This window comes from Calonectris borealis, chromosome 1 (assembly GCF_964195595.1).
Source record: "Calonectris borealis chromosome 1, bCalBor7.hap1.2, whole genome shotgun sequence".
NCBI classification, from domain to species: domain Eukaryota; kingdom Metazoa; phylum Chordata; class Aves; order Procellariiformes; family Procellariidae; genus Calonectris; species Calonectris borealis.
Genome location: NC_134312.1, coordinates 2,106,192 through 2,127,169, shown reverse-complemented (window position 1 = coordinate 2,127,169; position 20,978 = coordinate 2,106,192). Strand labels below are relative to the sequence as shown.

The 20,978-nt window shown below is 51.1% G+C and overlaps 2 protein-coding genes across 2 annotated transcripts; one reads left to right on the top strand and one right to left on the bottom strand.

The window, feature by feature from the left end:
* The first annotated feature begins 3,815 nt into the window (after positions 1-3,815).
* On the top strand, positions 3,816-6,019 carry LOC142081232 (tubulin alpha-1C chain-like). The gene is made up of 3 exons (XM_075147957.1): positions 3,816-3,996; positions 4,204-4,352; positions 5,048-6,019. The coding sequence occupies exons 1-3, from the start codon at positions 3,816-3,818 to the stop codon at positions 6,017-6,019; spliced, it is 1,302 nt and encodes a 433-aa protein (XP_075004058.1).
* Positions 6,020-10,535: 4,516 nt separating this feature from the next.
* On the bottom strand, positions 10,536-14,458 carry LOC142081171 (tubulin alpha-1D chain-like). The gene is made up of 3 exons (XM_075147849.1): positions 14,218-14,458; positions 12,711-12,859; positions 10,536-11,971 (listed from the first exon to the last, which is right to left on the bottom strand). Exons 1-3 carry the CDS (start codon positions 14,417-14,419, stop codon positions 10,988-10,990), a joined length of 1,335 nt encoding a protein of 444 aa, XP_075003950.1. The 5' UTR covers positions 14,420-14,458; the 3' UTR covers positions 10,536-10,987.
* Between the last annotated feature and the right edge of the window lie 6,520 nt (positions 14,459-20,978).

Below are 20,978 nucleotides of genomic sequence, written 5' to 3'. Positions count from 1 at the left end.
GCTGTTTGGGGTGAGATGTGCAGTTTTGTAAAAGCCAGGTGAGGATTCAGTCTTTCCTGCCATTTCATGCAGGGGTGAAACCCAGACTCTCTGTATTGCACTCAAAAAGAGTGGTTTGCTCAGGCGTGGGTGCACTCAGGCTGCAGGCTCACTCTGGTAAACATATCCTTCTGCTTCCACTGCCAGGTCCCTTCCAGCCTCTTCATAATCCTTCCCCCAGGCAGCCAGGTCTTCCCTGGCCTCCAGGAACCCCCTTGTTCTCCTTCTCCTCCTCCACGTGCCAACGCTCAAAGGCCTCTTTCACCCACATCAGAGCAAACCAGAGATGCTGCAGTGGTTTAGACAGCCCCCAAGGACAGCAGATCTTGAACACCATCCTGGAATCAAGGAGGCCCCATGCCCATCTAGCTGAGGAAGGGATTCAGGCAGTGTAACTCAACGGGCATTGATCATCTGGCCAAAAATGCACTTCCACTGCGTAAAGAGGTACCCACAGTCACATCCACAGGGGCTTGGCTAGAAAAACCGAGCCGATTTCCAGCAGCGACCATGGGCAGAGTTAGCCCATGCACCTCGGGACAGAGAGCACAGGAACATGGTGGCCTTGCAGAGACTTACATCAGGAGCTGAGTCCTAAGCAGGGGGGTGAGATGCATTTCAGGCTAGAGGGAGCCATCCCTGGTCTCATGAAGGCTTTCTCCTGGGATGTCCTGTCCTGCTCCTGGGATGTCCCATCCCGCTCTTGGGATGTTCTGTCCCACTCCTGGGATGTCCACCCCTGCTCCTGGGATGTCCTGCCCTGTTCCTGGGATGTCTTGCTCTGAGCTGGGCCAGGCAGGGCTATGACCAGCTCTCCCAGGAACAGCCCCAGCCACCCAGGAGCTCTGCATGGATCCCCCTCAACACAACTCATGACATGGACAGGAGCACATTAAGATGCAAACGCCAACCCCGTTTTTCAGAGGAGGGTGAGAAACTGCCCCCACTCTCAGCCCCAACTCTGTTGGCTGCTGGATGGGGGATTTGCTCTGCTCTGTGTCCCTCTCATGTGCTTGTGCTTTGACTCATGGACCTTTGTCTTCCTGGCCATTTTCTGCAGGTTGTACCCCTGGGGGAGTCCCATTTTCTGTTCTCCCTCTTGGCAGGCCCCAACCCTCCCACCGAACTCAAGAAGGGTGGTGGGACAGAGGGTACCCCACCCATGTCCAGGGCACTAGATCATGAGGTTTAGTACCACCTGTAGAGCCAGTCCCCATGTCTTAAGTCTAGATCAGATTTTAAAATCTTGTATTTCTGGCCTCTGGAAATAAAAGCTTTGTCCATTTGCAATGGGATGGTCTCATTGGTGCCTCTCAGTTCTTGCCTTATGCCATATCCTCTCACTTTTCTCTACAGCTGCCCCAACTTGTCCAGGGCATCCAGGTTTTGTGGCTCTCGTTGAAGAGGAGCCAGTGCTGCCCTGGAGCTGGGAGAGCCCAGTTTGCTTGTGACACCAGTGTTGGAGCAGCCATCCCACCCCAGTGATGTTACCCCCAAGGCAGGAGCTCCATCCTGCAACTCCTGTCCATCCCCAGGAGAATCAACAGATGTGCTGTTTACACTTGGAAAAGGGGGATGGCCAGTAGAAAGCACATTTCCAGCCCTAAAGATAGCAAAGAAAGTCTTAAAAATGAGGCTCATTCTTTAAATAAATAAATAAATAAATAAATAAAACCAGATACTTCTCAAAAAAAAAACCATTCAAAGCTCTTTTCCTGATTTCACAGAAAATGCTCTTAGACACCATGAGGAAAGCAACGCTGAATGAGTACTCAAAAGCCAAAGAAACTCCAAACTCCATGGGTCTGCAGGTGCAAGTCCTTCCAGGCACCTTGATTACCCCACAATTATCCCTCCCAGGGCAGAAACACCTGGACCCTTTGCCAGCAGGTGCCTGCACGAGGAGGGGGCAGGAGGAGGGAGCCCTTTAGCAGAGAGCCCAGCTCTACCTGCTATAAAAGGCCCAAGAAGGAGGTAGGCAGGGTGTGCTCTGGGTGAGGTGGTTGTGATTGTGGAGGCCAGGTGGTTCAGAGCCATGGTGAGTAGCTGTGGGGCTTGGTTTTGCTCTCTGACTGCTGTGGCTGGTCCTTCCCAGCTTTGTAGGAGGATGAAGCTGGAGGTAGCTTTTCTTTCCAGCTGGGGGAAGGTGTCTTGCCCTTACTCGTGGTCTTCCCTGGGGGTGAAAGTGGTTGTGGGCTATGGAGGAGCATGGGAGCCCTGGAGAAGGGGCTACTGGGGGTGCAGAGCTCAAGCTCCAGAGCTGGCTTGGCCTTGTAAGGCTGGTGTCCACCTCTTCCTGGCCTAGGGAGGACTACCCTGCTGAAATGCCTTCAGACCTGCCTGTGCCCTTGTGTGAAGATACTTTGAAGGTCTTGCTGGTAGCATCTGATACAAGACTCGGCCAGGTGCCCATCCGGTGTTGCTGTGGGGCTGAGGCAGACCGGAGCAGGGGATGAAGGTCTCTCTTTGTGAAGACTGGCTCAACATCTCTGTGTTCTGGCCCTGGTGTGGGTGGTGGTTAAGGCTGTCCTGGGACTGTTTGAGTTGGAAGAGACATGCAGTGGTGGCTGAGGGCTGATACATTAGACATCAACCCTCAGGGCAGGACCCTCTGCTCCAATGTAGGATGTGCTGTGCCAGGCTTCTTGCGCAAAGAGAATCTGAGAGTTGCTCTGCTGGGTCTCCAGCCCAGTGTCCTGCCCAGGCCACAGCTAAAAGCAGGTGGTGAGGGCAGGCTAAGCCTTGGGTAAGCCCATCTGAGACTTTCTTATCTTGTAGCTCAGGACTTCCTGAAACGGATGTGTGGTTTTTTCCCTAGTAAGCCTCAGGGAAGCCTCTAGTCCAGTCTCCCTGAACCCAAAAGCCTGGTTTTCACAGCCTCCTGTGTCAAGGAGTTCAACAGCTCAACCACACTTTCTGCACAGGGACTCCCCTTTGGTTCAAGCCAAGAGCAGTTGCTTCATGGAGCAACTGCTAGTCTTGTATGGAGAAGATGAATAATTGGTCCCTACCCTCCCCTCCTTGCTTGGATCCTCTCTAGCTGTCTCCATCCAGCTGATCCTGAATGGCTGGATCTAGTCTAAATGGAGATGAGAAACTGCTCTGACAGTCAATTCTTGAAGCCCAACAGCACAGGCTTCTGCCATCAGAGGCAGAGGTCGTCTGCTGCTGCCCATCTGAGTGGGGAGTGGTCTGCCTCTACCTCCCTGGGAAGGGCATGGGGAGGGAGACTGCTGCCTAAGGCTGGCTGGGCTGAATCATTCCCTCCTGCCCAGCTGAGAGCATCAGGTGAAGTACCTGGCAAGGCTGTCTGTGCCCTGTCTTCTGCTCCAAGACAGGATCAGCAGAGCAAAGAGAAGAAACCATGAGTAGTTGTCTTGTCAGCCATCATGGGCTGTAGGTTCAGCAGCTGGGCTTGGTGGCCTGCTCCTGGGAACAGGGTTGTTGAGCAATGTAATGAGTGCTGGGATGCAGAGGGACCTACTGCAATGCCCTAATCTCTTGGTGGGAGATTGCGACCTCTTTCTGAAGGCCTAATGCTTAGTTTTGCTTGTTCAGCAGCTTGTGGGGGCCTGCTAGGGAGAAAAAACCCTGGCTGCCACCAAGCTGGGCTAATGCTCCTCTTGTCTCTAGGCTGTTGGCCATGTGCTCTATAAAGGCACCAGAAGTGCCAGCTTTAGTCTAATCCCTCAGTGCACGTTCCTAACCTCCTCTTCTCTCCCGTCGCCTTGCAGAGGGAGTGTATTTCTGTCCACATTGGCCAGGCTGGTGTCCAGATGGGCAACTCCTGTTGGGAACTGTATTGCCTGGAGCATGGGATTGAGCCAGATGGCATCATCTCCTCCAATGCATCCTCAGGGCGAGCAGACTCTTCCTTTGGGACCTTTTTCAGTGAGACCGGATCAGGGAAGTATGTGCCCAGAGCAATATTTGTTGACCTGGAGCCCACTGTCATTGGTAAGTCATGGAAGGTCTCCAAACCTCTTTGGGGAGGGTGGGGGCAGTGGGGGAGTACCTTCTCTGCCCTGAAGTGTAGCGTTGGCCACCTAAACTGCTGGTGAGGCTGCCAGCTGCCATGTGAAAATTCATCTAAATTAGTGCAAGTAACCTGGTAGGCAGTGGATCTTGTGCCAGTGACACTCGTGAGATCTCAACTTCCTCCAGATGAGATCAGGACCGGGACCTACCGCACGCTCTTCCACCCGGAGCAGCTCATCAGTGGCAAAGAAGATGCTGCCAACAACTATGCTCGGGGCCACTACACCATTGGGAAGGAGATCATTGACTCTGTTGTTGACAGAACTCGGAAAATGGTAACAACCCTGTGGAGGTCTTCTGCATTAGCCACTCTGGTGTTGCCCTGGCCTTCAAGAGATGCAATGGGGGCAAGGGCAAGCAGATCTTGGTCAGCTTGACCATGCCACTGTGACCACATGGGATGCATGTGGGTGTCTGCCTTGCTGGTTGGGACTTGAGGGGAAAACAAGGGTCTAAAGATGCCCCCAGTTTAAGCAGGAAAACAAGCAGCTGTGATTTAACTGTCCAGGCAAGGGGGCAATGTCACAGCTCAGCTTCTGGCTAGTGTCTCCTCTTAGGCCCCTCCTCCCTTGTGCAGTCGATTCTGGAGTATAAGGTTTCACCCATGTAGATGCTCAGAACTGCTGTGATAACACTAAGATATTCTTGATTTAGGTGGAACCTCTTAGTGGCCTTCAGACTTTTCCTCATCTTCTTGACTGCTAGTATCATGAGTCTCTAGCTGACCCAATATGTCACTCACTCAGGCCAGGCCTTTCTTCCTGATAGAATAGGAGATAATTTACAAGCAGCTGCATTTGCTGTGTCTAACAGATTTCACCTGTTAGAAGTGGAAGGTGTGTGGAAGCAGTAGTAAGAAAAAGGTCTTAAACTTGATGGTTGAACACAGTACTTTAGCTTAATTTAAGTCCAAGGAGACCAGAATAACTCCAGTAACATCATCCTTCTGGTTCTTTCCCTGGTGCTGCAGACTGAGCAGTGCAGTGGCCTCCAAGGGTTCCTGGTCTTCCACAGCTTTGGGGGAGGCACAGGCTCTGGGTTCACCTCCCTCCTCATGGAGCGGCTCTCTGTGGAGTACAGCAAGAAGTCCAAGCTGGAGTTCTCTGTGTACCCGGCCCCACGGGTCTCCACAGCAGTGGTGGAGCCCTACAACTCCATCCTCACCACCCACACCACTCTGGAGCACTCGGACTGCTCCTTCATGGTGGACAACGAAGCCATCTATGACATCTGCAACCGCAACCTAGACATCGAGCGTCCCACCTACACCAACCTCAACAGGCTGATTGGGCAGATCGTCTCTTCCATCACTGCCTCCTTGAGATTTGATGGTGCTTTGAATGTTGACCTGACTGAGTTTCAGACCAACCTGGTGCCCTACCCACGGATACACTTCCCGCTCACCACCTATGCGCCCATCATCTCGGCAGAGAAAGCCTACCACGAGCAGCTGTCGGTGCCAGAGATCACCAACGCTTGCTTTGAGTTCTCCAACCAGATGGTGAAATGTGACCCGCGCCGTGGCAAGTACATGGCATGCTGCCTGCTGTACCGGGGCGATGTGGTGCCCAAGGATGTGAACGCGGCCATTGCAGCCATTAAAACGCGCCGGTCGATCCAGTTTGTGGACTGGTGCCCCACAGGCTTCAAGGTGGGTATCAACTACCAGCCTCCCACGGTGGTGCCTGGGGGAGACCTGGCCAAGGTGCAGCGGGCTGTCTGCATGCTGAGCAACACCACGGCCATTGCAGAGGCGTGGGCCCGCCTGGACCACAAGTTTGACCTGATGTACGCCAAGCGAGCCTTTGTGCACTGGTACGTGGGGGAGGGCATGGAGGAGGGGGAGTTCTCGGAGGCCAGGGAGGACCTGGCTGCCCTGGAGAAGGATTATGAGGAGGTTGGAAGGGACTCGGCAGATGGAGAGGAGTATGATGAGGAATAATATTTTTTACCTGTGGGAAGGCAGCTTGGATGAAGCTTTTTGCATCCTAGTCTTGCAATTCCTTCCAGAGAAGGGAGTTGTGGGCTGGGTCTGAAGAAATGTGACTTGGAAACTCTGCAGCTTGAACAAACGCAACTCTTTGGTCAAGACTTGTGTATGCACAAAATTAGTTGAATAAATGGTGACTAGCAAAACATCTTCTGTCTTGATGTGCCACCAGACAGGCTCATGTCGGGGTAGGGGTGGTGGCTGCAGGGTGGTTCCCATGTTGCATTGGTCACTGCAGTCTTACCCGTAGGGCTTTCCTGCTTGTAGATGTTGGGGTGAGCCCTGTGAACTGGGGTGGCTGACAGCGTGATGCGAGGCATCTGCCCTGGGGTCGAACTGCTGTCTTAAAATGAACATTGGGGTGATGCTTCCCCTCGGGCACCGGCTGCCCGTGGCCTCTCTGTGTGCTCAAACACAGCTGGCTCTGGGTTTTCTGTGCTGCTCTCCGCTCCAAGGCATAGCAGGGAGCAGGATCAGGTTTCTCTGGTCCCCTGCTGCTCTGCAGAGCCCTGCTAAACAATCCATGTCCAGCTGCCAGGGCTGGGCCTGCCTGGAAGTCCAACTGGAGCTGAGATGAGAATTCAACTCTGCAGCCTGTCAGACCACTGCAAAAGTGTCTAAATCATGTCCTAGCTCTAAGTTCTAAAGCAAGGAGCTGTCTCCCCAGTTAGATTTCTTTCCTCTTGTGCTGGGTGATGGCTGTTCCCCGGTGTGGTGGGTTGGCCCTGGTTGGATGCTGGATGCCCACCAAAGCTGCTCTATCCCTCCTGCTCCTCAGCTGACCAGGGGAGAGAAAATATAATAAAGGCTCATGGGTTGAGATAAGGACAGGGTGATCACTCGCCAATTACCGTCATGGGCAAAACAGACTCAATTGGAAAAATTACTTTAATTTATTACCAGTCAAATCAGAGTAGGATAATGAGAAACAAAACCAAATCTAAAAACACCTTCCCCCCATCCCTCCCTTCTTCCTGCTCAACTTCACTCCTGATTTTCTCTACCTCCTTGCCCTGAGTGACACAGGGGGATGGGGAATGGGGGTTCTGATCAGTTCATCACATGTCTCTGCTGCTCCTTCCTCCTCACCCTCTTCCCCTGTTCCAGTGTGGGGTCCCTCCCACAGGAGCCAGTCCTCCATGAACTTCTCCAACGTGACTCCTTCCTATGGTCTCCAGTTCTTCATGAACTGCTCCAGCGTGGGTCCCTTCGATGGGGTGCAGTCCTTCAGGAACAGACTGCTCCAGCGTGGGTCCCACGGGGTCACAAGTGCTGCCAGCAAACCTGCTCCAGCGTGAGCTCCTCTCTCCACAGCTCCTGCCAGGAGCCTGCTCCAGCACGGGCTTCCCATGGGATCACAGCCTCTGTTGGGCACCCTCCTGCTCTGGCGTGGGGTCCTCCACGGGCTGCAGGTGGATATCTGCTCCACTGTGGACCTCCATGGGCTGCAGGTGGATATCTGCTCCACTGTGAACCTCCATGGGCTGCAGGGGGATATCTGCTCCACTGTGGACCTCCATGGGCTGCAGGTGGATATCTGCTCCACTGTGGATCTCCACGGGCTGCAGGGGGACAGCCTGCCTCACCATGGTCTTCACCACGGGCTGCAGGGGAATCTCTGCTCCAGCTCCTGGAGCACCTCCTGCCCCTCCTTCTTCACTGACCTTGGGGTCTGCAGGGCCGTTTCTCTCACACATTCTCATTCCTCTCTCCGGCTGCAGTTCCTGGTGTTTCACAGCAACTTTTTCCCCTTCTTAAATACGTTATCCCAGAGGCGCTACCACTGTCACTGATGGGCTTGGCCTTGGCCAGCAGTGGGTCCATCTCGGAGCTGGCTGGCATTGGCTCTATCGGACATGGGGGAAGCTTCCAGCAGCTTCTCACAGAAGCCACCCCTGTAGCCCCCCCTGCAGCCCCCCCTGCTACCAAAACCTTGCCACGCAAACCCAATACATCCAGACATGATGCAAAAATCCCTGCAAAAAGCTAATGAGCTGAAAAAGGGAATTTAACTTCATCTCTGCAGATCCCCTGGACTGCAGCAGGTTATTTCTCCACTGGGGACTCTCCTCCCAGTAAGTGATCCAAGAAAAGGAGCTGGCTGGGATATGCTGGGGAAGCTGGATCTGCAGTCAGGCCGTAATTGAAGGTCTGACAGTGTTGGCTCTGGGTTGCACTGGAGGAAAGTTTAAACAACCCGAGGCAAGGGTGGAGGGGGGTGGTTATTATGAAAGCCTGTCTCCACTTGCCATTACTCAGCTGGGCTCCTGGGGGTGGCAATCTCCCAAGGTCAACAAGGTGGGAGCTCCTGGGGGCTGTCTCACCTCCAGCTGCCCTCTGCCTGGGGGAGCAAGGCTGCTTGGACCAGTGGGGCTGCCAATGTGATGACTGCAGAAGAGGGAATGAGCAATCCCGCGCCTCCTTTGAACCTCCCAGGACCTCCAGATGCAGATTTATGTGCTGGGAAATGCCTCTCTGCAGAGGGCTGACGCAGACCCCAAAGTGATGCCCAAACCTCCCTCCAGCAAAGGAGGAGGGGGAGAAAGCAGAAAGAAAGTAGCTTAGGCAGGTGCAGCGCCAGCTCTGCCCTCCCCTCCTGGGTACTCGGCCAGGAGCTGGGTGAGGGGTGCTTGCTTTGTTTTTTTTTGGAGGGGGAGATTTCTTCTGCTCCACACAGATGTCCTGGGATAGGGGTTCATGGTCTGCCCTCCGTGGGGCCCGCTGTCAAGACAGATCATCTCAGTGCTCACAGTGCAGGGCTGCAGGAGGGAGGCACAGCAGCCAGAGTGGCTGTACCAAGTCTGGTGGCCTGAGGTCGCACCTAGACCATCTGTTTTTATGACACTGGAAAGGCTTCATCTCCATGGATCTGTTGAACACTCTGCATTCTTGGAAGGTCAATCTCCTGCTTGGAAAACGTACTTTTTTTTTTTTTTTCCCCTTCTGGTTTTAAATCTTCTGGTGTGCCCGATAGCTCTTGAAGGCAGAGCTGAATGGTGTGAGCTGGTGCACGGCTCTTAGTCATGCTGGGAGTGGAGGAAAGGTCCAGCTGTTGGTAGGATTGGGGACATGCATATCTCTGCAGCACGGTCCTGCTCACTGCCCTGACAACCTTGCAGCTCCATCAGGGCATTTTTGTGAATGCTCAGGAGCTTCAGATTCATCTGCTTGCAATGGCAGCAGGATCCTTTCTATCACACCTGTGTGCAATGGCCCTAAGCTGGGCCCAGAAGGGATGATGGAGTAAGACAGTTTGTCCCCCAGCCAGATGAAGACCATGTCCTCCTGTGCTGAAGACCAATCCCCCCTAAGCAGCCTCATCACCACTGGCCCCAGGAGGACCATGCACAGCTCCCTAGCTGCTCCAGACACAGCTCTTGGCTTGCATCAGGCCATGGGATGGAAGCAAGAAGGAGCAGGTGCTGCTGGATCAGGGCTGGATAGCACCAAGGAAGAGGGAACTTGCCCAAAACCTTGTGAGAAGTCAGTGGCAGAGGTCTACAGGCACCTTGAGCCTCCTCCCTGCAGGACAATAATGAATAAATCTGCTCTGACCATTGTGATCTACCCTTATTGCAGTAATGAAGTAGTGAATGAATGGTGGTGAACGGGCTGGAGCAACGTGGTGGAAACACAGATCCTGTATTAGCCATGCCAGCCCCATGACATTACCCCAAGGCAGAAGCCCCATCCTGCAACTCCTGTCCATCCCCAGGAGATTCAACAGACGCGCTGTTTGCACTTGGAAAAGGGGGACGGAAAGTAGAAAGCACATTTCCAGCCCTGAAGCTTACAAAGAAAGTCTTAAAAAGGGTGGATGGGGGGCTATGGCATACAACAAAGTGCAATGCAACAGCCATGAGCAGGGCACCTACAGACTCAAGGCAGCATGGAGCCAGCCATCCTCCTATCCCACAGGCTTAGGAACACTCCCTCCCCATATCTTATCTCCCATATCAGGGGCATATCTTTGCTTTTCCTCCTGAGTCACCCCATCACATGGGCCTGGCTCACCTCCTCAGGGCAAACTCCAACCCCCCCGGCACTTGGGGCTGGTTTCACATTCACAGCAACTCCTGAGCAAGACCCCACCTCAGAGCTACAGCACTGCCCCAACACCCATGGCTTGCTCAGGCAACAAACAAGCTTCACCAGAGATAGTGAGGAGGCGAAACCCCACCAGAAAGGTGCTTTTACCCAGGCACCACTCCCCCTTACGGCACTGGTCCAACTGGGGATTCCCAGCCTGCTCCCAGACACGCTTCCTCTGGGCTGCTCTTGGAGGTGATAAGAGCAGCATCCAGCTCCAGGCAGACAAGTCCCTGGAGGATATAGGTCATTTTCCTCACAGCAATAATTATGGTTGATGATCCTCACAGACAGCCTACCCAGAGCACACCCATATCAGCATTTGCTATTTTCCCCACGACAACATCCACACAAACACCCTGATTAAATATAAAGAACTCAGAGCAAAAAAAAGTGTCTTTATTCAAATACAAAAAGACAGCTGCATAGAAGTGTACAGGTACATTTCTAATTAAAAGGTGCTTTTACAGTAAAAGCCAGAGCAAGAATTTGCCATTTCAGCCAAAGCAGGCAGCTTGCAACATTGACCCTGGACTAGGAACCAGGATCCTCTGCCCAGGCAGGATGTGTCCCCAACACTAAGCCAGGCACCTATTCAGCTTCACTCATTGATAAACAGCAGTGTGATAAAGCTCGAGACACCCATGCTACAGAAGTGCACTATGAGCACGTAGACTATGCAAGCAGAAAAGGTATAATACGTCAAACAGTAGCATTGAGGTTCAGGACAATCCTTTGGCACCTCCAGGCACTCAGGACCAGTTTATCCTGATGACAGAGGGTTTGTATTTCATCTGAGGTTTGACTTCATTAAGAACAGACTGCAGTTTGTTAATACTCATCCTCGTCAGCCTCATCTTCTTCTCCATCTGCCGAGTCCCTTCCAACCTCCTCATAATCCTTCTCCAGGGCAGCCAGGTCCTCCCTGGCCTCCGAGAACTCCCCCTCCTCCATGCCCTCCCCCACGTACCAGTGCACAAAGGCTCGCTTGGCGTACATCAGGTCAAACTTGTGGTCCAGGCGGGCCCACGCCTCCGCGATGGCCGTGGTGTTGCTCAGCATGCAGACAGCCCGCTGCACCTTGGCCAGGTCTCCCCCAGGCACCACCGTGGGAGGCTGGTAGTTGATACCCACCTTGAAGCCCGTGGGGCACCAGTCCACAAACTGGATCGACCGGCGCGTTTTAATGGCTGCAATGGCCGCGTTCACATCCTTGGGCACCACATCGCCCCGGTACAGCAGGCAGCATGCCATGTACTTGCCACGGCGCGGGTCACATTTCACCATCTGGTTGGAGAACTCAAAGCAAGCGTTGGTGATCTCTGGCACCGACAGCTGCTCGTGGTAGGCTTTCTCTGCCGAGATGATGGGCGCATAGGTGGTGAGTGGGAAGTGTATCCGTGGGTAGGGCACCAAGTTAGTCTGGAATTCAATCAGGTCAACATTCAAAGCACCGTTAAATCTCAAGGAGGCAGTGACAGATGAGACAATCTGCCCAATCAGCCTGTTGAGGTTGGTGTAGGTGGGACGCTCGATGTCCAGGTTGCGGTTGCAGATGTCGTAGATGGCTTCGTTGTCCACCATGAAGGAGCAGTCTGAGTGCTCCAGGGTGGTATGGGTGGTGAGGATGGAGTTGTAGGGCTCCACCACTGCTGTGGAGACCTGCGGGGCCGGGTACACAGAGAACTCCAGCTTGGACTTCTTGCTGTACTCCACAGAGAGCCGCTCCATGAGGAGAGAGGTGAACCCAGAGCCTGTGCCTCCCCCAAAGCTGTGGAAGACCAGGAACCCTTGGAGGCCACTGCACTGGTCAGCCTGCAGCAGAATAATGTATATTTACCTCTCTCTGTTAAGGACTGGAATAACTATCCCAAATAATACAGCAATAAATTCTGCTTAGAGCACTTACTGGCCAGAGTGCACCCAATCCCTAGAGTGGATTCACTCAGTATATCACCCTACTGAGCATCTTAAGTATACGTCTTAATCGTTTGCAGCATTTCCATGGAGATACCACAGGTAGCTCTGCACGGTCAGATGGAAACTCTTGGCAAATTGCTCCATTATCAGCTCAATGCATACCTCAGCTCCTGAGAGGGGATGGGAGGTAGCATGTGGGTCCTAGACCCCTTAGGAGCCATCTCAGAAACATTTCACTGACAGGCATCCAAGGACATTGTTACAATCCTGCCTCACTCCTATCAAATGTGGAGTTTGGTCTTCCCAGCCCGGCTACCAATTGTCCATTTCGAATTAATATCTGCAATTGCACAACCAGGATGTGGCTTCCCTGTGGTCAAAAGGCCTTCTCTTCTGCGTCTTAGGTCTAGTGTTGTGTCACTTCGTACATGTATGATATGCAATGACAGTTGCTTTTAGGGCAGATATACAGGTTCAGATGGCCCCTTGCTTTACTGAGCCCCAAACCTAATCACAGCAGCAGCAGCCCTTGAGCTCACATAAAGGGGTTTTTCTTCTAAGACTTTTACCCCAAACCCAAAGTTTAATTGTATTGTCCATGGTGTGTTAGGGGAAAGACCGTCTTTTCTCTTACCATTTTACGAATTCTGCTGAGGACAGTGTCTATAATCTCCTTTCCAATGGTATAGTGGCCACGAGCATAGTTGTTGGCAGCATCTTCCTTGCCACTGATGAGCTGCTCTGGGTGGAAGAGCGCATGGTAGGTCCCAGTCCTGATCTCATCTACACAAGGAGAAGCAATCATGGAAAGCAGCACGCAGTTACAAGTTCTGGACATTAGTGTGACAGAGTAAAACACATAGCAAATCTACCAGGAGCCCATGTGAGATGGCAGCCATGGCATGGCTGCAAACTCGCCACAACTTGCAAGGGTCAGCAAATTATTCCCAGTTCAGACTGGGAATTCCTACCCCTTGGTAGGAATAACCCTGTCCAGACTAATTTGTCAAGGTCCTACTATACCTCCTTCATCTTTGCCCAGCAGCCACCTAATGTAATTTGGCTTAAAGAGTTAGGACACTGCCTATGTTTCCAATATTATTGTAGGATTATAGTTACCATATGCAGTTTGTGTTTCTGCTTCTTGCAAAGCATCTTTAGGTGGCTGGAAGCCCTACCTCCATCCTCTGCTCTACAGCACACTGAAGAGGAGACAGAGTGCCTCCAGTGTTGATGTTTCTGCTAGATGTATCCGACCCAGCTTCAGGCGCCTTATGAAAACAGGCATTAGGAGCAATTTCTCTAGGCTCCATGCAGTCAATGAGGTTGGAGACACCTCCAGAGGGTATTTAAACCCACTCAGTCTCAATATTGGATACATTTCATGTTCTACTGGCTCACTCACTAGGTTCCTAATTTAGTGCCTTGATAAGGTGCCTAAAAATTAAGTGAAACCAAAACAAAAGTCTACATTCCTTCCATTAGATGAAATAATGAGTCACACATCCTAGATGGTAAGATAGGAGCAAATACCCAGGAGAAGCCTAGAAGGCAGAAGCAGGTAGATGGATACAGGTGGGTGGGAGTAATTTCCACCAGTTCCTTGAGCAAAAAAAGAATTTGTTTTCTAGGAAAGTACTCTAAATCAAAGTACCACGATTGAGTCAAACACCCAGAGATCACTAAAGGAGCTGGGGCTGGAAGGGGAAGTAGAAAGCTTGCAGTAGCAAGACACCCAGTTTCCACGGAAACATGAGATGTGTAGCACCCATCTGCCCAAAGATGCTTCACAGGTAGCATTAAAACCAGATGTGCCACATCAGGTCATAGGATGGTGTAATTCAGTTCCGAGCCTCTGACATTAATAAACCCATGCCACTTTATACCTGCTGAGGATCCTGCTTAAGACAGCAGGTCTCTTAAAAGGAGGGATCAACTAAAGACAAGTCAGTGTAGTAAGAGTAATGCATTTGTCACTCCAGGTCCATTTGGAAATGCAAACTTTGTCTCCTTCTGACAGCTGGAGACAGAGCAGAGGAGTGGGAGCTGCTGGGCAATATGGGCAGCAACACAAACCCCAAGTAAGAAGGATCAGGAGTCACGGTTAAAGATGCCACAACACCCAACTGCCCCACTATTACCGATGACAGTGGGCTCCAAGTCTATGAACACCGCCCGGGGCACGTGCTTCCCAGACGCTGTCTCACAGAAGAAAGTCTCGAAAGAAGAATCCACTTGTTCGGACTTCGGCTCCACAGGTTTCACCTGCTTGGGGCCAGGAATGGTCCCGTCCGCCTGGATCCCGTGCTCAAGGCAGTACAGCTCCCAGCAGGCATTGCCCATCTGCACGCCAGCCTGCCCGATGTGGATGGAAATGCATTCCCTCTGGAAGGGGAAATGGCTTGTTAAGGTGATTTTTAGACATCCTGTGACTTAGCACTAGCCCCCGCGGTTCTCGTTTGAGCCATTTGCTACTGCGGATGATTAGGGAAACAGGCGGCTTCCGCCCACCGCCGGGAGTTGGAGCGAGGATCAAACCATGATCTGCAGGGCAGCTGGACACAGCCGAGCCGCACACGTAGCATCCCTAGGAAGGGCTCTCCCAACCCAGGGGAGGAGGAAGGAAGGAGGTGATGGGCTTCATGCTGAGGCAGGAAGCAGCTGAGCAGTGCTGGCTCCTCAATCAGTGCTCAACTGGTCCTGCCATGGAGTGGAGCAGCTGTCAATGCCCCCTGTCCCAGAGCAATGGGGCATCAGGGACAGCAGCTCCAGGCTCCCTGAGCTAAAAAACCTCTGCACCAAGTAGGGAGAAGCCAAGCTTGGGAAACCCACAGCCAAGCTGGGAGTCGCAGCAGGAAACAAGGCTGGAGGAAACCAGCAGTCACCCGGGGCCAGAACAAGGGCAGGCTGACACCTGGGGAGAGGCTCGGAGTCCAGATTTAACCAGGTCACCCTCCAGGAGCCTCTAACTACCTCCAGGGCAGCATTGGAGGTACTGGCATCTTCTGGAGACTCTCTGGGGAGTTTTGATGGTTGCTCACTTCCCTGGGTAATTGGCATCTCTGCTGTTTCCACTACCCCAAGATCAAAGCACTGCCGCAGTGATGACAGAGGTTCATGTCCCAGCTCCCAGGCAGAGACTCCCAATTACTGCCATGCATGGCATGGGGCAGTGCTACTTCCCAAGGGATCACCATGAAAGGGAGCTGGTGATCCCACCTGGGGATAGCAAGCAGTGCAGCTGATCCCATTATCTGTAGCATTGATGGGCAGCTTGGTTCAGGTCTCACCTCATTTCACACCACCACCCAGTCCTACCCAGAGCTGGGGGTCTCCACAGATAAGCCCAGCTCCCCTGCTCCAAGTAGCCCACCTTGAGCAGAGCATGACAAATGCCACTGACAGCCTAGTTGTCTCAGGGCTGAGAGGACACTTTGTGTGTGCACACCCCTAGGTATGACTATCCTGCCAGAAGGACTCTGTCCCTTGAAAGTCACTACCCCCTAAGTAATGCTAGACAGTCCTGGGCACCAACCACTTGTGGCAGTAGCCATCAGGAGAGGACGCAATGCAACTTCTCCCCTCTTAGTCTCCAAGCATGGATGTGCCAAGGCATTTCTTAGTCCTCAAGCAACTCCAATGGCCACCGCATGTCCAGGTCATCCACCAAAAAGCTAGACACCAACTGGATGAACGCTCCTGGTACCGCAGGGGGACACCAACCCCTTTACCCACAGCTGGCTAAACACCGCTTAATCCCGGTCTGGGCCGAGATCACCACTTCTGCTGGGTGTGGAGGCTGTGTTTAAGTCCTCCCTCTCCGAGTTGATATTTGCACTATGTGGGAAATGCTGACTGCCATTTGCCCATCCCTCTCAGCAAGATGGTTGCAATAGCTCCTCGCCACAGTTTGCAAGGGTCAGCGCCACAGCCGCTTCACCAGCGCTAGCTGGGACAGCTGCTCCGCTCACTATCCTCTCCCAGCTCCCTACTCCCAGCACCTGCTTCAAAGGAGCACTGGTATTTTCAGCCCAGAGCACAGGCAATGGGAACAAAAAAAAAAAAAAAAAAAAAAGAAAAAAAGAAAAGAAAGGAAAAAAAAAAAGAAAAAAAAGAGAGGGGCCTGCTGGAAGGAAGAAAGTGCAGCTTTCTTCTGCAGGTTTTTCCCCCCCTCAGATATGCAGAAGGTTTTTTGAGATCCCAGATCTCCAACATTTGCATCAAGATGAACTGCATTTTACAGACTCTGGCTATAGGCAGCCTATTGTTGTCCAGCTGATTTTCCCATTGGACATACCATGTAAATGTTTAACTGTTTTATAGCCAAGACAGACTCTAGAAGTCAGCACATAAAAGGAAAAGTTCAAAAGCTGGCTCGCTAGGAGTTACTTTGAAGTTTTCTTCCATTTGCAACATGCAAAGGGACACCATCAGATTTTCCAACAAGTTACTCTCTTGCATTCACAATAAGGTGACAGTTGTGTTATTCTTTACTAAGAGTTTCAGCTAGATCAGCCAGCACTGTTCAGGGTTGCAGTTTTTTTAGTAACCAGATCAAATCACTTCAGTTTCACAGCTGCAAACTCTTTAGATTAAAGATTTAATTAAAAACCTAGAAGGAAGGGGGACTTTATTCATTTAATATCTAATCCCAAGGGTTTGTAGCAGACAAAGGCAACATGGCAGCTCACTCCTAAGGAAAAAACCCTAAAGGTCTCTGCAAGTTGCACTAGTTCTCTGTGGCAGTGCAAGAGTTGAAGTGTTAAACTTTGGGAAAAGGGCCAGCAGCGTCAAAATTTAGACTTCAGTCTATCACATAGTTGTGTATCAAGATATGCTGGTTCCCCAAAAAAAGTAAAACCCAACTTGCATTAAAGAGACAGAAACTTTGCAACTCTACAGACCCCACCTCAGGAGCTGCAAACTCAGAGTGAAAAGCAGCAACAGGCCACCTAAATAGCTCTTCTCCAACCAAGTCCCTCACTTTTCCCTTATAAGGAGCAAACATTGAATCAATAAACCATAAGGTAATAAGTAATTAAACAAATCTGTTTGGAATTAACATCCCCAGGAGAAAGGAAAGAAAAAGAGCAAGTAAGCTGTTTAGCTCAGTACACTTGGAAAATATACAATCTATATTTTAAGTTTAGACTAATACAAATACAAGGCATGCTCTTACCATGGTGAGACTGGAAGCTTGCTAAGATCTAAGCAAAACAGCTGCTGCCCCTGCCTCTCCCTGCAACTTTATAGCCCAGGAAGGCTTGACTCCACCTGAATATAAAGAAGCTTTCTGCTAGCTTAAAGGAACAGAGCTCCTTTTCCTTTGCATCCCTAGAAATACCAAGGGATAAAACGATCTATTTGTGTCTAGCTGGTGCGATTTCTGTGATTAAACAGCCTTAGGTACAGTGCAATGTGAGCTTTTTTTGTATTTTTTTTCAAAGAGCCTCAATTGGGAAAAAAAAATAAAGTAGATGCCAAAGTTTCGGCAAAGTTTGGCTAAGAAGAAGGAAACTCTGGGGAAGTTTGAGTGCCCCCATATGATTCACTTTATCCAGCAGAAACAATTTTCCCCCTATCATTATTCAGAGCACTGCCACTGATGTGCTGTATCTTGTCTATTTTTAGACACAATCCCGCAATTTTTGGTCTTTGTTCCATAAGCTCAATGACCTTCATGAGAATCTGCTGACTTTTGCACCTCTGGGACATTCAGGTGTAGGCTCAGACCCTCCGTTTGCCTTACCTGCTGGCCATTAAGGGTTCATTTTGCCCTCCTGCCGAGAGCTGACCTAAGGACTCTGAGCCAGTTTCGGCCCCATCCTGCAAAGGGTAGGTACATCTTTAAGACTGCTCCGGATCTGCCCTTAAGTCTCAGTAGTGCCTGTGTGGTTACTAGCAGCAGGTAGACAAGAGTGGTTAGTGGTAACTTGTTTACTAATTCCCTTATTTACCTCTTCATTCTCCCATTAAAAGGTTTCCAAACCTTCTTTGGTTCAGCCATAGCTGCAAGAGGTTGACAGCTCTAGGGTAGGGGAGACAACCATGTCACAGATTGCATCTGCACGAGCGCAGCCAGGCAGTCAAGGACAGGGAGTTTTTCCTCTGTTCAGCATTTGTGAGACCCTCTCTGCTTACTGGGTCCAGTCTGAGCTGACCAGTACACGACAGATATTGGTATACTGGAGCAAGTCCAGCATAGACCACCGAGCTGGTCAGATTTGGAGTACAGGACATAGGCGGACAGGGTAAGTGGGCTTGTTCATCCTCGAGAAGGGGAGACCTTTAAACTCACCATGAAGGTGGTCAGACATTGGAGCAGGAACCTAAAGATGGGGGAATTTTCATCCTTGAATGTATTCAAAACTCACCTGCGCAAGTCCTCAAGCAACCTGTTTTAAGTTGACCCCAAGGTATTTTTAGGAGGCAAAACTAACCCTCTCGCCAAGGACCTGTGTGCGCCAACCTGATTGTAAGAATATCCCCAGCCATAGGGTAAATTTCTTTAGAGAAGCTTTATTTCCCTTTATACTGGCAGCACCGCATATGGGCTCAGCTGAGCCTGGAGTGTGGGAGGTATTCACCCCCCAGATCTGCCGAGGCATGGGGACAAGATTGCAGCCTTCATGGACAAAGAGATGAGCTGACCTGCAAAAGGAAGGCATCTATGGAAGAGCTCTCTCCACTGGCACGTTCAGCCCAACCTCTGCCTCTGAGGGCAGATGGGAGCATTACCCTGTTCCTGCTTGGGGCTATGCCATGGATTTAGGGAATTCGAGCCAAGCAGGTTGAGCACATGGATATGCCTGTTTTGGAAGTGGGGGAATTCGGCCGTAATTGGGTCAGGCGGGGTTCTTTTGTTAGACGGAGCATCATGCAAACACTGTTGTCAGCGTCGTCGTGGCCTCCAAGCCTCTGCTGGGAATAAAGGTGGCCTCTGAGTATAGAGAAGCTATTCATTTCTGGCCTAAACCAAGAGCCTCCCAAATGTGTGCACCAAGCCTGCCGGTCAGACGAGATCTTCTCTTTCCAAGAGGCACCTGTTCCTCAATGAGAAAAGAGAAAATGAGGAACTCAGACAGTTTAGAGCACGAAGCATTTATTCTCTAAATGGTGTGCTTTTGGTCAAGCCCAAGTCAAAAAATTTTGGGGCTGATTTCTGTCGTTCTTGGGAAATGGAAGGCAAGAGAAGTGCTATAGTCTGGTGGTGACAGAGAAAACCTGCCTGTGATCTCAGCTCCAAGACATATTTAGAACGGCATCAACGAGAAGGACAGAGACCACCCCCCCCAAGAAGACCCATTGCAGCAGCTCCCAGCCTTTTTATAGCCAGACCTCACAGCTGCTGCCTCCTTTTTCCCACTCCCGCGTCCTAAATATCGCCTCTTCGCTCTCCCTGATCTTCCTATTGCTGTCCCCACCATGTGGTCTGGCACCAGCTGCTGTTTGCCTCTACGGAGCAAATCCTCACCCATGAGGATGTGGGTGGTGTCCCAAAACATGCTGGACGAGTGTCCTGAGACAGAGGGGAGAACTGATCTGTGGCCGCGCTCTGGGCAAGCACTTGACTCACCAGGCTGCTGAAGAACAGAGAAGGTACTGCTTTTGTTGTGCTACTTTGGAGAATGGCACTTAAATGTCACCTTTTACATCTGTCGCTTGCTTTTATAGAGGACCCCCCATGGAATCAAAAGGTTTTGTCCCTGGGAAGACAAAATATTTAATTCAATATTAATTTATTTAATTCAATATTAATTTTTGGTGTTGCTGAAGCAGGAAAAAGTGGGGGAAAAAATCTCACTTTGCTTCAGGCTGAGCCAAATGTGGGATTTTTTGGTATTTTTGGTTTGTTGGCTGAACTGAAAAAATAGTGATTCATGTAGTTCCAAAATCCACCATTTCAGAAATAATTTGCTCCCATGTTTAATTGTTCACCTAGTTAAATTTGCTCCCTGTTTCACATGTGAATTTCCCTAGCATCAGCTTCCAGCCACTGGCTCTCATTATGCCTTTTTCTGGGGAGTAAAAGCTGCCAACTTTCCACACCCTCATCCCCCCGAAGGCAGTTGTTGTCTTTTCAAGTGAATTCAGCGCTGGCCGAATATGCAGAACAACAGTCCTAGAGATCTCCATCCTCCACTTTAGCCTGAACTGCCAGATCCCGTTCCCCAGCAGGTCTCTGTCTGCCTCCGTTGTCCTCCAGAGGCATAAAGCCACTAACATCATTAATGGGAACCACCCAGTGACTGGGCAAACCTGGGCTCATCCCACTTAATGCCAGTATCCACTAACAAGCCTCTGACAGGAGAAGAACTTGCCCTGTGCCAGCGGTTCCCAAAGCTCAACCGGCGGTGAGCACGTATCTCAAAAGGCCGTTGCAACCCTCAGGAGCTTTGGTGGCCATCACATGGTGGCCCTGCAAATCTTGCTGTGTGGCCTTCAGCCTCATGACTGATGGGCAAATGAGGACTCTCTCAAGGGGCACCCACTTATTGATGGGCCAACTAGTCCTCTGGACACCCCTGCTTCTCCCTGTAGGGAGGCCTCAAGCCACTGTTACCCTAATTTAGGTTTGCCAGGGCTGACTTTGAAGCGCTGCTCCTGATAGCGGTTGTCCTTTATCTATCATGCAGTGAGGCCCCAACCTCAGCTCAGGCATCTGTTACTGATAACCAGAGATGATTTATCCAAGCATTAGCCTGCATATCTCTAGCGTTTCACTGCAAGTGTTTCTGTCCATGCACGGTTTGTTTTTATACTGCTCCTTCTCTGGCCTTGGCGTCAGCCCTTTCTGCTCCATGCACGTGAAGGATGCAAGCAGGAACAACTCCACTTGTTTTGCTTGTGTGGTTTCGTACACTTCCCTCCAACGTACAGATTTTGCTTCAGCCAAACTCCA

Excerpts from the sequence above, each read along its gene's own strand:
- LOC142081232 (XM_075147957.1), top strand. The coding sequence starts at position 3,816 with ATGGGCAACTCCTGTTGGGAACTGTATTGCCTGGAGCATGGGATTGAG. Across the intron at positions 3,997-4,203 it reads CCTGGAGCCCACTGTCATTG|ATGAGATCAGGACCGGGACC; the intron begins GTAAGTCATGGA and ends AACTTCCTCCAG. Across the intron at positions 4,353-5,047 it reads TTGACAGAACTCGGAAAATG|ACTGAGCAGTGCAGTGGCCT; the intron begins GTAACAACCCTG and ends CTGGTGCTGCAG.
- LOC142081171 (XM_075147849.1), bottom strand. The coding sequence starts at position 14,419 with ATGGGCAATGCCTGCTGGGAGCTGTACTGCCTTGAGCACGGGATCCAG. Across the intron at positions 12,860-14,217 it reads CTTGGAGCCCACTGTCATCG|ATGAGATCAGGACTGGGACC; the intron begins GTAATAGTGGGG and ends CTCCTTGTGTAG. Across the intron at positions 11,972-12,710 it reads TCAGCAGAATTCGTAAAATG|GCTGACCAGTGCAGTGGCCT; the intron begins GTAAGAGAAAAG and ends ATTCTGCTGCAG.